At 36.3% G+C, this 18,362-nt stretch overlaps 1 protein-coding gene across 1 annotated transcript; it reads left to right on the top strand.

Annotated features, from left to right (window-relative positions):
* The first annotated feature begins 17,219 nt into the window (after positions 1-17,219).
* On the top strand, positions 17,220-17,762 carry LOC127243881 (probable disease resistance protein At4g14610). Its single transcript, XM_051264103.1, has one exon. It carries the CDS (start codon positions 17,220-17,222, stop codon positions 17,760-17,762), a length of 543 nt encoding a protein of 180 aa, XP_051120060.1.
* Positions 17,763-18,362: the final 600 nt, after the last annotated feature.

The raw sequence follows: 18,362 nt of genomic DNA, 5'->3' as shown, positions 1-18,362 counted from the left end.
CGTCGAACAGGCCAAGCCCGAATTAAGGCTCCACAAAATAGAAATCATTAAGAGAAAATGTCGGAAATAAGTATTATCTCTTATTCCTCTCCCTGTATATGTGTATTGTTAATATATATATATATACATATATACATATATTTGCAGTATTAAGTGTTGTGCCATCTTCCCTTCTTCATTGCAGATTTCATTTTTATTGTTTTTATTGCATATTGTAATGTATTTTGATTTTAACATTTGTAGGATCATTGTCCTATCTCTTTATTTTTCATTCTTGATTTTGTCATGGAAATTATATTTCATTTTTTATTATTTTTATTAGTTATATATACCATGTGATGACTTTCCATGATAATCAAGCCAAAACTTGGTGTGGATATTAATGTAAAAGACAGAAAACTATACGTTTTATACATGAAATAGGAAATTTCGTTAGCTAACAGTTTTATTGAATGTAAGATGATGAAGTCAACATATACAAAACAAAATAGAAATATCATATCGTCCAATATACATATAAGTATGAAATTGCACATGTCTGTAATAACTATTTTAACATTTCCGATGCTTCAACATGCACACAAAATGCACAAATTACTAATGAATGAACATAAAAACAGAATTTATTGAACTAAGAAAAAAAAAAAGAACATCTATTGAACAACTATATAAACACATTAAACATATACACCATGAATATTACATAAACATTATATAATAATAATAAGGTGCTTCAGCCTCTTCTTGGGTCGCCAGGAGGGCCTCCTGTCGTCAAGATATCCTTTTCCACGTCCTCTTTGCTCATTGGAGCGGAGGCATTCTGTTTGTTCTTCTTCCACTGCAGGTCTGGTGGGAGAGTAAATTTATGGAGCTGTAATCGAGGCTTGACCTGCTCCTCCATGGAAGACATTGGAAAGAAAGAATGAAATTGCAGGAAAGGTTGAAGAACAAAAATACGAGAAGAATTTTGGGGAAGATGAAAACACGAACAAATCGAAGTACCCAATAACATTCACCCAAACTGCAATTAAGGACTATAGCATGTTCTGATTTGTTGGTTGAGTGTGTAATTTGTGTACATGTTGAACTTTGTAAACGTAACCTGCAAAATTAGTTATTGTAGTGATAATTAAAAACTCTTTGCTATTTTTATATCTATTCTCCTCATTTGTACGTCGCACGTGCGTTGTCTTTAATATATTTGTTATCAACTTTGGTACTTCATGTATAACAATAAATTTTTGTCGTTTTTAGTAAAATTTGCATGCAAGTGTTGGCCTGCAGTTGACTTATAGTGCTAATTACTAGAATAAGCACCATGCTCATACCATATGTGCCTTAGATTGCAAGATTATATCAATAGATGAGATTGGAGTTAGGGATTAAAATATAACTATATATTATAGAAATTATGGAAATATTTTAATATAAATCTCTCATCGGTGTTTTTAAGGAATATATTTTATCATTTTTGTCCGTTCAAAAGTAAAATTTGATATCTACGTCACAATTCAAATCAATTTTCTATCAAATTTTCAGCATAAAAAATGCATGAAATCCATCCATTCTACAACATGAGAGCTTTAAATGATACTTTAATCCATCGTAAAATACAAAAATAAAAATCAAAGCATAATACACTGCATTAATTCTTATTTATTCTTTCCTTAGCTTATTTGTTTGTGTATAAATAGGTGCTAGTTCATAGTTCAGCAATACAAAGTCAAAGTCTTTTTTAGTGCTTCTCTGGCCTTATCTTCTTATTTGGTTCCTCGTTTACTTTTTGGGTTTTTCTTTCATTAAAGCTCTAAATAAAAATTAAACAACAACAACAATTACCAATCCCAAAACAGAAGTGCTCTACTAGTTTAGAAGTATGTTCAAACCCTTTTCCATCCACTACAAAAAAATAATATATTTGTAACGGAATTCCGTCCCTAATGTTCACGTAGTTAACATAATTTCATTTCTAATTCCGTCTTTAATGTCATTAGTAACGGAAAAAGTAGATTTAGAGACAAAAAAGTTTTGTTACAAAAATGATTTTTTCTTGTAGTGATCCCCCAAAGCATAATCTTACACCAGACTAGCTTCATCTAAATCTGACATATATATCATACAATCATATGAAAAGAACTAATTACAAAATTTTGATTGAAATGAATGATACATTAATATATATATCATGGAAATTATATCTTCTTTAATCTTCTTTCGATCAGCATATGCAGCGTCAGGTTCCAAGTCTTCACTTCTTCATCGGTGTTATCGGTCAGTTTTGGGTCCTTCTGCAGGTCTCAATGATGAGCAGATCTGGTCTGGTTCACATTTCCCTGAGAGAGGGGTGGACAAAGAGGACTTACTTTCCCTCGGTTTTATTGTGCCGCGACGGGGCTGGATGTCTCTTGTGACAGCGGTTCTCTTCCATTGATCGCCGGGTGGTGCCATCTCTGAACCACCGAAGCAATAAGGAGATTTGATTATATTAAAAATTTAATCCAAATAAAAATTGCAGTGAAATAAAGAAGTAGTGAAGATATTACTTATAATAGCTCACTTACCTATTTTCTTCTCCTTGTTATTATTACCATTACTATAACATACATACATTCTATTATTATTATTATTATTACACACATACCTTCTATATATTATTATTGATGGAGATTGTTTGTTATTTTATTGAAATACTTCTTTTAGATGTATATTCCCCTAGTTTTTCAAATTTATGTTCCTTTTTTTCCTTTTAGATTGTTTGTACTTTTTTACTATAAAAGACAGAAAAAACAGTAATCATTATTAATTCTATATTAACTCATGCTCAAATATTTGAGCATTTTGGATACACAATTGGATGACAAAGGAATTATAATCTAAATATTTATTTAAAATTACACAAGTAGCTAGGTACAAGGAAATGAATACATATTAAAATAATATCTAAAATTTATCCAAATCGCAAAACATTAAAATATATTTTTGCCTGTGCATTTTTATTATACTAGTTTCTTTCGGTGAGTAAAAAAAATGTATTTTTTTCGGAAAACGCATAGTTCAAATTGTAGAAACTGGGGTTTGGCGTAAAAAGAAATGAACCTAGTAGGGATTGTTATATATTTATCTCTATGTTAATGAAAATTAACAAAATATAGAGTAATTGAGGGGGAAAGATAAACTTTATTTCTCGATTCTTTCTATTTGCAAACTATTACAATATATATAAATTTATCATGGATAAACACAAATATCACTAATTTATTATCCAATATTCAGTCAATCAAAATATATATCAACTTTTATTATATAATCACCAAATTAATATAAGATTATTATTAGTGAATATCACAATTAAGTTCTAACACCCTCCATTAATTATGATATTCCACCGAAGTCATCCCAAACATTTTCCTCAAATTCACAAATCGATTCATGCTTCAATGGCTTCTTCAAAACATCGATTTACAAAACCTCTATTCAATCTTTCCTTCATTCACGGCTTCCCTCAAGAAATGGTAACAAATATCTATATGTTTGCTTCTCCTATGTCCTCTAGGATTCTTGGCCAAATTAATTGACAAAATATTATCGAATCTAACATAAAGAATCAAAGGGACTTTCTATAAAGGTTGCTACGGGGCTGATGGTTAGGGGTAGAAAAAAGGACATGCGAAAGCTAAAATATGTTAGAAAAAAAAACACAATAAGAACACGATGCTAGCACGTGAAAAATGGTTCCGCATAAACAATGAAACACTTACTTTATTCACTACCCAAACTTCAATAACATAATTATATCAATAATACTTCATCAAGATGATTTTTTTTTTTTTTGTTTCTTTTTTGGGGCCTTTTTCTGTTTTATGTTCCTTTATTTTGGCCTTTTTTTTTAATATATATATATATATATACGCTTTTCACTACCCGTTCTCATTGAAGTAAACACTTCTGAATACATTATTTATTTATACTCAAACTTTGTTTATAATTGGTGCCGAACAAATAAGGTGAATCATAACGTGAACTTAAAGTAATTATTTCTAACATAGGGTTCAAATCGGAGAAGGCTTAATATCAAAAGAAGGGTATGAGCTAAAAGACGGTTTAATATAGAAGAAAGATAGGCTAAAAAGTCTCAAAGGGGCAACTAGGGAAAATATATTGTGCTGAGTGATGAAAAAAAACTTAATGGGTTACCTAATGCCCTTATCATTTTCAAAATGCAAGAGTCAATAGTTGCAAGTTCAACATGCATAATCACTCAAGTTCTAGCTCATCTAATTGAGCACTACAAATCACACAAAGAAGGAATTTCCAAAAGCTTTATCATATGTAGTTTATTTTCTAATGTAAGCTTTTTTGAATATATACTCGAATTCTCACAAAGTTCAAATGTCAACCTGGCTCAACATACTTCAAATTCAATGTCATCAATCATGTCAGACTAACCTATCACACAAACCATATTTGACTCACTTTAGACAAATCTCAAAAACATGTGAAAGGACAATAAATCAGGCATCAAAAGTAGCACAAAATGAAAAATTTGCCCAAAAAAATTGCATTACTCTCTCCCCCCCACGTAAAGCAAACATTGTCCTCCATGTTAAAAAAAAAAAAATTAAAATAAGAGAGGAATTTCCCCGGAGTCCATAGGATTGGTGCGACTGCATATTTTTGCTTTGGATTTCAATACCAAAATAGATGGCTCACCGATGTCGGACAAGTTGAGTAGGGAGGAAAAAGAAGAAAAGTGGCGGTTTGGTGGATCGCCATTTAGAAATTAGGTTTTTCTTTTTTTTTTTTTTTTCAAATTCTCCAAGAAGTTCCCTAAAAAAAAATAAAGAATCCAAATCAAATAGGCGATGTTTAAAATTAAAAAAAAAAAACAAAACTAAAGAAAATAAAAGAAATAAAGTTAGAAAACTTGGGTTGCCTCCCAAGAAGCGCCTCTCTTTAACGTCTTTGGTTAGACGCAGTTACCATGTTAGCCATTAGGTAGTACTACTTCAGACCGTCTTACCCACTACAGTTTTTGTCTTTTACTTCCATGTTTAAAATGATGATTACTCACAAAAAATTTCTCTCCAAGATTCACATCATCATTATTTAAGTGAGCAGGCTCCAACTCCAGCTAATTCGAAGGGGGCTTATATTTTATATCCAAAATAGATTTATCAAGCAATCCCAAGACTTTTTGCATACCTTTGTCAATAACATTCACGTTGCACAATGCATTAGATTTTTCAAGGTATTTCATAGTATCGGAAATATTAAATTGCACTTTCTCACCATCAAATTCCATAGAAAGTTTACCTTGTTTCACATCAATTTTAGTTTGGGCGGTGCACATAAATGGTCTACCTAGTAAAATTGGTGCAAGATTTGGAGAATTATAATATGCATATCAAGCACATAAAAATCAACCGGAAAAATTAAATTGTTAACTTACACTAAGACATCTTCAATCATTCCTTCAGGATAATCATTTGTCCTATCGGCTAGTTGAATAATAATTCCAGCTTCCTTTAAAGGTCCAATATTCAAAAATTTGTAAATAGACTTAGGCATAACATTAATTGCAGCTCTTAAATCTAACATTGCTCATTTAATCTCCAACTTACATATCTTACAAGGAACCGAGAACATACCTGGATCTCAACATTTAGGAGGAAGCTTGTGTTGTAAAATGGCAGATATGCTCTCGCCAGCAATAATGCATTCGTCTCCACGTAGTCTCTTCTTATTCGCACAAAGATCCTTAAGAAATTTTGCATACTTCAGCACTTGCTTGATTGCATCCAGTAAAGGTATGTTTAATTCCACCTTTCAAAACATCTCCATCATCTCCTTATTTTTGTCATCCTTCTTTAGTTTCGCCAACCTGTAAGGAAACGGTGCAACATTAGTTTTAGTTTAGTAGGTGTATCGGAAGTTACCTTGTTCGATGTTTCAGTGGCGGCTTGCTCTATTTCTTTTTCAATGTCTTTCTCATTCTGACGGCTTGCTCTATTTCTTTTTCAATGTCTTTCTCATTCTTGTTTTTTGGAACTCCCATCTTTGATACTTCTGAATCTTTTCCATTTTGTATAACAATCGAGCTCACATTCCTCGGATTGGCGTCTGGTTGTGAGGGCAATCTGTCTTTTTCTCTTGACTTCATCTCGCACATCTCATTCGTTATTTGATTTGTTCTTCCAAATTCTTATGTTATTCCGAGTTTCCTATTGAAATTGCAACATGTTAGACGCCATAGTTTTCATCATATCCACTAAGGAATTACTCAGAACCATTTGAGGGTTGTGAAGGATGGTTAGGTGTTGGTAATCGTCTAGAATGATCTACAAAGTTATCTTGTTGATTCCCATACTTTAAGTTCGGCTGATCTTTCCATCCTGGATTGTAGGTATTCGAGTAGTGGTTGTATGCTCTTAGGATGAATCCTACAGATTTGACATCTACTTCTTGACTCAAGGTAGGACAAATATCCGTAGGATGTTCTGAACTTGTGTAGATTCCGCAAGCCTTAACTTGTGCCTTTCCTACAACAAATTTTCGAACAAATGAAGTCAGTTTCAATCAATTGTTTTTGAATAGAACTCACCTCGCTTGCTTCTTTAACTGCTTCTGCTTCTCTTGGTCCGAACTGTTGTGACTTCATCGCCATATTGCTCAGTAAGTCCCACGCCTCTCTAGGAGTTTTGTTCATCAAGGCCCCTCTACTTGCTGCGTGTATGATTCTCCTGTCGATGGAAGTCAAACCTTCATAGAAATATTGAATCAGTAATTGCATGGGGATTTGATGTTGGGGACATCGAATAAGTAAAGCATTAAAGCGGTCCCGATATTCAAATAAAGACTCCTTGTATGTTGTATCATTTCACATATCTCTTTCCTCATGATCGCAGCCCATGAAGCGGGAAAGTACTTTTCGAGAAACTTTCACTTCATGTCAGTCCATGTAATGACGCTTCCCGCAGGTAGATTGAATAGCCAATCTTTTGCAGCATCTTTCAGTGATAAAGCAAAAGCACGAAGCTTGATTTGATCTTCTGTTCCTATTTGTGGCTTCATACTTGTGTAGATGACATCAAATTCTTGAAGATGCTTATGTGGCTCTTCTCCTGACAACCCATGGAAAGAATGCAACAACTGTATTAGTCCTGATTTTAATTCAAAAACATTGTTACCATCTACCGTTGGGTATGTGATGTAGAGATGCTGCTGGGTCAAGTTAGGGGCTGTCAGCTCCCTTAATGTCCTTTGATCCATCCCTTCTTCTAGTTCAATCTCATTAGAACTAAAATCGATAGATGATTCTGAAACTAAATGTTTTTTTTTTACGCTCCCTAGTTTCTTTTCTCAATCGACGTGCAGTCTTCTCAATTTCGGGATCAAAACTCAAGATTCATGTGCGATCAGATCTCGACATAAACCAGAAAAAGTCAGATTTTTAAAAAAAATAATATAAAAAAACCAAAGATAAATTGAACCAATTATAATTCCCAGGCAACGACGCCAAAATTTGACAGGCGTTCAAAATTTAAATAAAATAAACCTACTTCTGCAATAAAAACAATGTAGTATAGATGAAGTAGGGTCGTTCTCTTTAGGGAATTAAAAAGGTTTTACCTTCGATTGTTTAATTTATAAATATAATAAAATGGAGGATTTTGGAAGCAGGAAATAAAAATAAAATAACAAACTAAAAGCTCTACGACTAAAAGATAAATTCAATAAAAATAAGTTTCCAGCCTAGGAATGAAATTGACAACTTAGGTAGTAGATTTGATCATCGATAAATATTTAATCTTATTTGTTTTTAAATAAATTAGTTATAGTTACCAACATGCGCCTAATAACCAACTCTTCCTTAATTTCTCAACAGTCTAGGTACGCCTGTCAACTGTTTCCCTAGTTAGACTAGAACCCTAGTGACGCTAGAATTTACTAGCCTAACCGTCTTACGAACTAGAAGAGCCTAATTCAATTTAACAATTACCTATGTGAAATTGTTTAAAATTGATTCCGTGATTTCCTAATGGTGTCTGCCACTAGTTGCTACTTGAACCAAATTAAAACGCAATTACGGATGTCCAATTTAGTTTAGCAATTAAGCCTTAATCCAATTGAAATACCTAGCCACAGTACCCAACCAAATAAAAGATTATAACTCGAAAAAATCAGAAACCACACAGGAATACTTAAGAACCAAAGAAATATCATAAATTAAAACAAGTCTAATCTCCCAAATCCATACCAAGTTATTTTTCACTCATAGGAGGAAGAACAAAGAAAGCAAAGATAAACATCGCCTCATAATGATGTTGGTAGGGGTAGATATCGAAATCTTTTTGGAAGAATCTTTCTCTTTCATGCGCTTGCACGGTTTCTCCATGGGACTGTTCTAGACGGTGTTCTCCTCTTTGGCATGTAAAGTGGCATAAGTGGCTCCTCCCCATTCTTTCTTTCTTTTATATTTGCCCTAATTTTGTAACAATTGGGCTTTGGAAACTTTTTTTTTTTTTTTCTTCCTTATAATTCTATCAATTTTATTAGTTTTCTCCTGCAAATGATAAACAAATAATATATATCAAAATCAGGTAAAATTTAATCAAAATCAACCAAATGTCGCAAATAATATAAATATTTAAAGCATACGATTTATGACTATCAATATCCTACCCGTTAATATAGTATAGTGAAATAGAATACATTTCAATTTTATATAAGATATTATTTGAAGAGAATATGCTAGTATTTGTCTTTTTAGAATTTATTGTGAAATTTTTTAAAACTATTTTAGGCATTTATTATTTTTCTGTGTTAATTTTTTGTGGACATAGATTCAATTATTTTTTTGTTATCATATGTCATAGCTTTTATATGAATTCTGTTAACTTAACCCATCTATGGTCTATCGAATATATGTTTTGTAAAAATTGAAGCAAGAAAATTATTTTTAATCTTTTGTCATGAATTTGAGTTCATCGTCAATTTATATGTTTTGTACATGTAAAATTATAGTATCATGATTTCTTAAAAAAAATTTCCAATAAAGATATACTTTTGATATTATTTTGTTTGTTGTTATTTGTGAAGTTAGTTAGTGCACAAAAAATTATATTAGATGTTGCCTTTTGATTTTCAATGATCAGTTATGAAAATTGAATGTCAGTACCATTATTTTTTATAAACAAAATAGAACATAAGCCCACTTATTTTTACACAAATTATCTATTATAATTTATTTATTTTTTAAAAAAAATGCCAGCACAACTATTCTTACAAAAATGATTATTTTTTATCTCACTAATTTTTTATCATTGCACTGATGATAATCAAAGTGTGTTTTGAGATTGTTCTAATTGGATTCAAAATAGCTAAAAGAAATGATAAATTTGAATCAAGAGATGATATAATGAACTCCGAATCAACAATGGAAATGTACAATGGAGCTATTGTGGTTAGAAGCGAGAGAATGAATTCTCCATTGAATCACAAGGAAATGACAGAGCCATCGTAGTAAAAGATGAGAGAGGGGAGATGGAGGAAATTCCACTTCGAAATAAGATTGCTGCCATGTTCGAGCGTATATTTGGAGGTGATGTCTTAATTTTAGTTTTCTTGTTTGCTAATCAGTAACAACTTTATGGGAAAAAAAAAATTAACGTTAAGATTTCTCAAAATGAAGGTTGCACCAATGGGAACCATGACCTGTCCTATATGGGCAGCCGAGGACTGATTTGTACGTCCTGTGCTCATGCGGAGCTTGATGCATACCAAGTTTTGAGCTCATGGGTAAGTATATCATCGATCTTGCATCCATTTCAAGAAATACAATCATCATCTTATCTGTAATTGCCTTTTGCTTTTGTAGGTGGAGATCGCTTATTTCGAAAGCTCTGAAGAGGTAGAGGAAGAAGGTAATGACTGACTTGAGAAAATTCTAAAATTAGAAAATTATCACTAATTGACAGTCTTATATTGGCTTCTCCTTGTTCAGGGACGGATGCTAAAAATGAGAGGAAAGAGTTGGAGAAGAAAGGCAGCATGTGCAAGATGCAGCCTTTTGAAGAGGAATTGAATGAAACTTTGGATCATTTGAGAAATCGAGCTCATACATATGCTCAAATTATTGGCGATGAATGTGTTAAGATTTGATTCAAAAATAATTAGGATATATTTTATATTTATTATTTACTATATTCAGTTTTAGAAGGTGGATTTGATTAATAATTAGCCCATATTTATCTTGGAATGTAATCTCAATATATTGAGATGTTTCTCATTGAATAATATGAAAGTCTTTGAAGTTTATCCAAAAAAAAAACACGCCCTGCACGATCTTGATTTGCAACAATTCTGGTATCAGAGTGTAGGTGTGGCAAACAACTCCGGATTGAGCATCTCGCAGCCGGCAATTCCAATTCTTTCAGGCACAAAGTATGAATTTTGGAGCATTAAGATGAAGACGCTGTTCAAGTCCCAAGATCTGTGGGACTTTGTCGAGACCGGATACTTGGAGCAACATCCCGATGAAGCGATATTGAGGGAGAATAAGAAAAAAGATTCCAAGGCGCTGTTCTTCATACAACAAGCAGTCCATGATTCAATCTTTTCAAAGATTTCATCAGCTTCAACATCGAAAGAAGCATCGAACACCTTGAAAATGGCATTTCAAGGATCTGCGAAGGTTCTTACCGTGAAGCTTCAAACTCTCAGACGTGATTTCGAAACTGCGCATATGAAGGAAGGAGAAACGGTGCATGATTTTCTCACTAGAGTCTCTGGAATCGTAAGCCAAATGAAGTCCTACGGTGAAAGGGTTAACGATCAAATTGTGGTTGCAAAAATTCTTAGGAGTTTGACTCCCAAATTTGATCATGTGGTTGCCGCTATTGAAGAGTTAAAGGATTTAAACACATATTCCTTTGATGAATTGATGGGTTCACTGCAATCCCGTGAAGCAAGGCTGAGCAGATCGGAAGAAAAACATGAAGAGAAAGCTTTTCATGTTAAAGGTGATTCATTGCAGAAAAATGAACCGAAATACGCAAGCATTAGAGGACGTGGAAGAGGTCGCTACCAAGCGAGGAATGGTCGTGGCAGAGGACGAGGAGATGCACCCTTCAATGATCTGAGCAATAATCAGCGTGGTAATAATTTACAAGGCAATAAAAGTCATGTGTAATGTTATTATTGCAAAGGGTTTGGACATGTACAAGCTGATTGCTGGAAGCGAGAAAAACAGGCTTGTTATGCAGAACAACGAGATGATGAACTCTAAGTTGTTTATGACCAGCCGAGGTGATACAACCACTTCTAATAATATATGGTTTTTGGATAGTGGTTGTTCTAATCACATGACAGGGATAAAATCGTTGTTTAAGGAGATTGACGAAACTTACAAGTTACAAGTAATGCTCGGAGATGATAAACAAATGCAAGTTGAGGGCAGAGGCATCGTTGAAGTCATGAATGATCGGGGTAATTTGAAGCTCCTTTATGACGTCTATTTTGTTCCTACGTTGACTCAAAATTTATTAAGTGTTGGGCAACACATTGATAGTGGATATGCCATTTTATTTGACAATTCGTCATTCGTGATTAGACATAAAAAATCTGGTCAAGTGATTGTCAATATTCAGATGACACCAAACAAATTATTTCCACTTGAGGTGTCGAAAGTTGATGAACGTGTACTCGGTGTCAAAGCAGCCTGCGAGTCTAAATTGTGGCATTTAAGGTATGGGCATTTAAATGTGAATGGTTTGAAATTGTTGAGTCCAAAGGATATGGTTTATGGCTTGCCTAAAATTGAATCCTTGGAGTTATGTGAGAGCTGTGTTCTTGGCAAACAAACAAAGAGATTCGATTACAGTCGAATGAGCTGGGTTTATTTTGTACAAGCCAAGTCAGAAACATTCGATATGTTCAAAAAATTCAAGGCTCTTGTGGAAAATCAATCCGGAAAATATGTGAAGGTGCTGCGTACAGACAGAGGTGGTGAGTTTGTATCTCACAAGTTTAATCAATTTTGTGATGAGCATGGCATACAAAGAGATTAACAGCCCCATACACTCCGGAGCAAAATGGTGTCGCCGAGCGCAAAAATAAAACAGTGGTGGGAATGGCAAGAAGCTTGCTGTAATCTAAAGGACTTCCAGATATGTTTTGGGCTGAGGCAGTAGCGACAGCAGTGTATTTGCTTAATTTATCTCCTACAAAGGCTGTTTTGAACCGCACACCATATGAGGCTTGGAATCGAAGGAAACCGGGAGTAAGTCATTTGAAAGTATTTGGTTGTGTTGCCTATGCTTTAGTTGATGCATATCATCGTAGCAAGCTTGATGAAAAATCAACAAAATGCATTTTTCTTGGCTATTGTTCACAGTCCAAACCCTATAGATTGTACGATCTTGTTGTGGGCAAAGTTATCATAAATAGAAATGTGGTTTTCGATGAAGAAGCAAGCTGAAAGTGGGATAACAGCTCAAGGAACATTGCTGTTAGAGTTTTTGGTGAAAATGAGACCATTGGAAGGGAGATACAACAGCTACCTTCACCATATTCTTTAGGCTCGTCATCACCATCTTCACCTAGACTTATACCTGAAGGATCAAGAAGCACTTCTGATGATGAAACTCCTCCACTCAGGTTTCGATCATTGGATGAAATATATGCAGATTCTTATGCTATGTTTGTAGGTGATCCTATAACCTTTCAAGAAGCAGAGAAGCGAGAAGAATGGCGTGCAGCGATGAAGGATGAAATAACCTCAATTCAAAAAAATAAGACTTGGGAATTGGTAGATCTTCCGGAAGGAAAAAAACCAATTGGAGTTAAATGGGTCTTTCGAACAAAATATGGAGCTGATGGCGCTGTTCAAAAACATAAGGCGCGACTTGTGCCCAAGGGGTATGCACAACAGCAGGGAGTTGATTATGTCGACACTTTCTCTCCGGTCGCACGATTTGAGACAGTGAGAATCCTTCTTGCAATGGCTGCAAAATTAAATTGGCCGATATACCAATTTGATGTAAAATCAGCTTTTCTAAATGGTGATTTAAAGGAGGAGGTTTATGTCACTCAGCCAGAAGGATTTATAATTGAAGGTAATGAGGAGAAGGTGTACAGGCTGCACAAAGCCTTTTACGGGTTAAAACAAGTTCCGCGTGCATGGTATGGAAAGATAGATTCCTATCTTTGTGAAAATGGATTTGAGCGAAGCAAGAATGAGCCCACATTATATGTGAAGAAGCAAGATAAAAATGATTTTCTCATTCTTTGCCTTTATGTTGATGATATGATTTATATGGGTTCACCTCCTTCTGTTATTGACGATTTTAAAGTCCGCATGAAGAAAAAGTTTGAAATGACAGATTTAGGAAAGTTGCAGTATTTTTTTGGGGTTGGAAGTGAAGCAAGGTGATGATGGAATTTTTGTGTCTCAACAGAAGTATGCTTGCGATTTGTTGAAAAAGTTTAATATGTTGAATTGTAAGGCTTCAGCAATGCCTACGAACTTGAATGAGAAGTTACAAGTTGATGATGGTTCTGAACAAGCAAACGAGAAACAATTCAGAAGCTTGATTGGAGGATTGATTTATTTGGCGCATACACGTCCAGACATTGCTTTCTCGGTGGGGGTACTGTCCAGGTTTATGCATTCCCCTTCACAGCATCACTTTGGTGCTGCAAAAAGAGTGCTACGCTATGTTGCTGGAACAGTCCAATTTGGATTATGGTATAGCATGGATCCGATTTCAAGTTGATCGGTTATACGGACAGTGATTGGGCAGGCTGTTTGGAGGACAGAAGAAACACCTCTGGTTACGTGTTTAGTCTTGGATCTGGTTTGATATGTTAGAGTTCGAAGAAGCAAGAATCAGCACTTTCAACATCTGAAGCTGAATACACAGCAGCGACAACATCAGCCTGTCAAGCAATTTGGCTATGTCGTATTCTTGCAGATTTTGCTAAGTCCAATCTGAACCAACTGAGATCTTTTGTGACAATAACACAGCGATTTCCATGTCGAAGAATCCAACCTACCATGAAAGGACAAAGCACATAGATATTCGAGTACACTTTATTCGAGATCTCGTGTCAATGAATTTAATAACTTTAAAGTATTGCAGTACCCATGAGCAGGTGGCTGACATCATGACCAAGTCACTTCCTCGAGACAAGCATATTCACTTTCGATCAAAGCTTGGTGTTTGCACTTTTGAATCAAGGGGGAGTGTTAAGATTTGATTAAAAAATAATTAGGATATATTTTATATTTATTATTTACTATATTCAGTTTTAGAAGGTGGATTTGATTAATAATTATTCCATATTTATCTTGGAATGTAATCTCAATATATTGAGATGTTTCACATTGAATAATACGAATGTCTTTGAAGTTTATCCGAAAAAACATGCCCTGCACGATCTCTCCTCTCTGCTCTGTTCTTCTCCATTGTCTACAACCTAGTTTGTTGGCAATTTCTCTCTTGATTTGCAACAGAATGTACTGTCCCTGAACTAGACTGCCACTGCAACCGGGATGATTCCAACAGGCCCTGCAATACATGGCTCCCCTTGAAGATTTGGTAGGAGATTTAAGGGATGCTGTCTGCGGAGGCTATGCCGATTTGAATGAGAATTCTGCTGGCATGCAGCACATCAGGTTCGATCTACGAGGAGGATCAATAGGCACCTGTCATCAATATATGTAATGGATGAAGTCTTCACTCCGAGGAAGAGGCGCAAAGTGAACAATACTAAAAGAGCGGACACTGCAGAGGACAGAGCGCCCATGGAGGTTTCCGGGCATTGTAGAATCCGAACTCCAGAACAAAAGGCAAAAGCTGCAGTGAACTCTCCTTGGAGGAAGAGCAAGCAGAGGAGGCTATCAGAAATCTGTGGCAATGACGAGAGAGCAGGCAATGCTGGAGGGCACCCGATCACAGTCTCAAATGCACGGCGTTCCAAAGCTTCACAAATTAGCAGAGACAGCGGTGGTGGAGATGACACGCCCTACTGGCTTGAGGAGATGACGAAGTTCATGACAGGGGCCAAAGCAAAGAAGCTGAAGCCAAAAAAACTACCCACCTCTTCCAAAGAAGTTCCGGTTCAAAGAAGATGATGTCGTGCCACTAACAGAATCGGAACAGCGAGAAGCTGAGTGGGAGAAGGACGTAGACGGCTTGTTCGAAGAATTGAACTTCAACTGCGTTGTGGAGAAAATGGGAATGATTACCAGCCGTGAGGTACGTCAATCAGTTTTAACATCTTTGTAGATTAATTTTGATATTGAAACAATAGACAGGAACTGATTCGACACGGATTGAGAACTAATTTGGCACTACTATTTTTTATGACGTGCAGGTTGTTGAAGTGGAGGATGAGGAAGAGGAAGAACCTCAGGAGCGCAGATGTGCTCGAGGGCTGCACGAATTGACGTTGAAAGACGATCAAGGACTGTATTGTATCCACTGTCAACATGTCTGCGATTCATCCGAAGGATGTAATTCGTCCTTGGGTAAGAAAAAGGAAAATCATCCAACTGTTAATTAAATTTGGGCAGCTACCCTTGTTTATGTGACTTCCTCTTCTTCTTCCTTTTGCAGGTGATCAAAGCTCACCGTGCTCCTGGAAAGAAAAAGAAGCAGGAGAAAGGGGAGTGTCTGGATCTCGGCGCCGTCAGTCTCCCAGTAGCGGAAGCAGCTGATGTAAGCTTCTGGACTAGCGGCTCAGTGTGGAGCATCATGGATGGTGTGCGGGAAACTATGTATGAACATCAGAGAGAAGGATTTGAGTTTCTCTGGAAGAACTTGGCAGGCAGTACTGATATTGCCGAGTTAAAGAACTCAAATCCACCTGCGGTGGGCGGATGCATTATTTCTCATGCACCGGGGACCGGAAAGACACGTCTAACGATTGCATTCCTCGAGACATTTAAAGATGTTTCTAAACTGTCTGCCGATGATCATCGTCCCAGCCACCATACTTTGCACCTGGGAAGAAGAGCTCAAAAGGTGGAATGCTGGATTTAATTTCCACAACCTGAACAATCCGGTGTTCATCGGCAATGAGCAGGAAGACTGCGGACCAACTCTTCCAAGGGGCGAAAATCGGACGCCAGTATTTGGAGGCAATCCGCATGGTGAAAATTTCTATGTGGAAGAAGGGGGGAGGCCTTGGGGGTTAGCTACACTCTTTTTGAGAAGCTAACAGCGCAGAAGGACGTGCAAGCAAACACAGGTATTGAAAAGAACTTTGAGGTTCTGAGGTCGGCACTTCTTGAGATGCCTAGATTCATGATTCTCGACGAAGGCCATACTCCTCGAAACAGAAAGAGTAAAATCTGGACTTCACTGGTTCAGGTCAAAAGTGAAAATCGCGTCATATTGTCAGGGACGCCATTCCAGAACAACATCAAAGAGCTGTTCAACATGCTTAAGATTTTAAGGCTGACAGTAGCAGATGCGAGTATGCAGGACCGGACATTTGCTGAAGTTCTGCATTCGGATAAGGCTTTGCTTCCCGAAGCCATCAACCGTGCAGTGGAGGCTTAAACACCGCCGGATAGCCCGCTTAGCTCGCTACCCGCCGGTGGGTTAGGTTAGGTTGGGCTGGGCTGATGAAATTTTAGTCCGCTTCGTCGCGGGTTAGCCTGCAAACAACCCGCTTATTTGCGGGTTGTGGGCCAGTTCTCTCCGCTAACCCATTTTGACAGGTCTAATTTTAAGGACGAAATTCCTTTACAAATATACTATATTTTTTATTTGTAGTTTTTAATCATTTTAAGAAAAAGCAAGTGATCAAACTACTCTCCTCTGCTGATATATTTTAGCTTAACAGATCAAACTCTTCTTCTGCTCTAAAATTGAACAAAATTTGTTGATTTATGCTGTATATGTGTGCTTGTTTTAGGCAGGAAGTGTGAAGGATAAGATGAGGTTATTGTTGTATAAGTTTGGGGAGCAATTCTTGTCTAAGCTAGCAGAGAAGTTGGTGGATATTGCATTGAGCAAAAGAGACAAGGCCACTTTTGATTCTCTGCGAATCAGCATGAGGTTACTGTGTGCTAAAGCATCTGATGTCGAAGATGCAATAAAGAGAGACGAACAATCTGGAAAAAAGAAAAGGAAAAGAGAAGTCGGTGATTGGTTAGAACAAGTTTGATCAATTGATAATGAACTCGTATGTTGGAAAGTGAAATGCGAATGGAAGGCTTTCTGACACAATTCTTTGGCGGAGGTCGAGCAGCAAAACTAGAAGAAAGAGTGTGCGAGCTGGTTGAGCAAAGACAACATTTTGGTGAGCTTGTACTTGATGATTGCGACATCAAGGGAGACAAGTTTCGAATTGGGGAGTTAGTAGGTGAGCAAATCAAGAAAAATTTGGAAGCAATTTGGAGTTTCTTGTCATTCGATGGGGTGTCAAGCATTGGGATTTACGGTATGGGAGGTGTTGGTAAAACAACACTTGCCAAGCATGTGAATAATCATCTTCAAGAACGAAGTGGCGAGCGTGTTGTATGGATCACAATATCTCAAGAGTTTACAATCTCGATGTTGCAAGATGAAATAGCCAAATCCATAGGCCGCGATCCCTTAGATGAGAGGAATGACGATAAAAGAGCATCACGATTGAATGCAATGCTATCCAAAATACACAATCTTGTTATTATATTTGATGATGTTTGGAAGTATATTGATTTGAAAAGGGGTTGGGAGATCCGCTCTGTGTGGATGGATGTAAAATAGTGATAACAACTCGCTCAAAAAAAGTGTATGATCAATTTGATTGCAACAAAATAATGAATGTGGAGACATTGCAAGAAAACGAAGCATTTGGAAGGGTTTCGAGGGAGATCGAAACATGTTGGTGATTATAATTTGTTGATGAGAAATAAACCAGCTGGTTTATCTTACTCCATCTTGATTGGGTCGGAAACATATTATGCCGATCCTGGCGGCTTTTACAATCAGTTGGGGTTGCTACACTATGACTTCCATTCATGTAGGGACAAAGACATGACTATTCTGGCCGGAGACATCCAATATCTACTGTTGGTCGAGTGTAAACGGTTGAGCAAGTGTTTACTGGAAGATCTCAAAGGGCTTTTCAATAATCCCACATCAATGGAAAGCTTGAAAATTGGGGATTGTGATGAAATAGAGTGTCTTTGGAGGATCGAAGAACAGTCGGCATCTACATCAGCATCCATCTCATCGCAAGCCCTTTTCTTGTCGATAACCAAGTTGTGGATCAATAGTTACAACAAGATGAAGAAAGCTCGGCCTACCAGCATGGCATCTCCATAACCTGAAATTTCTCAGAATCGGTGATTGTGAAATGATACA

This window comes from Andrographis paniculata, unplaced genomic scaffold (assembly GCF_009805555.1).
Source record: "Andrographis paniculata isolate CXL003 unplaced genomic scaffold, ASM980555v1 Contig98END, whole genome shotgun sequence".
In the NCBI taxonomy this organism is placed as follows: Eukaryota; Viridiplantae; Streptophyta; class Magnoliopsida; order Lamiales; family Acanthaceae; genus Andrographis; species Andrographis paniculata.
This window is presented reverse-complemented; position numbering and strand designations above follow the sequence as displayed.

Bases quoted from the DNA above. Each gene is read 5' to 3' on its own strand.
- LOC127243881 (XM_051264103.1), top strand. From the start codon at position 17,220: ATGGAAGGCTTTCTGACACAATTCTTTGGCGGAGGTCGAGCAGCAAAA.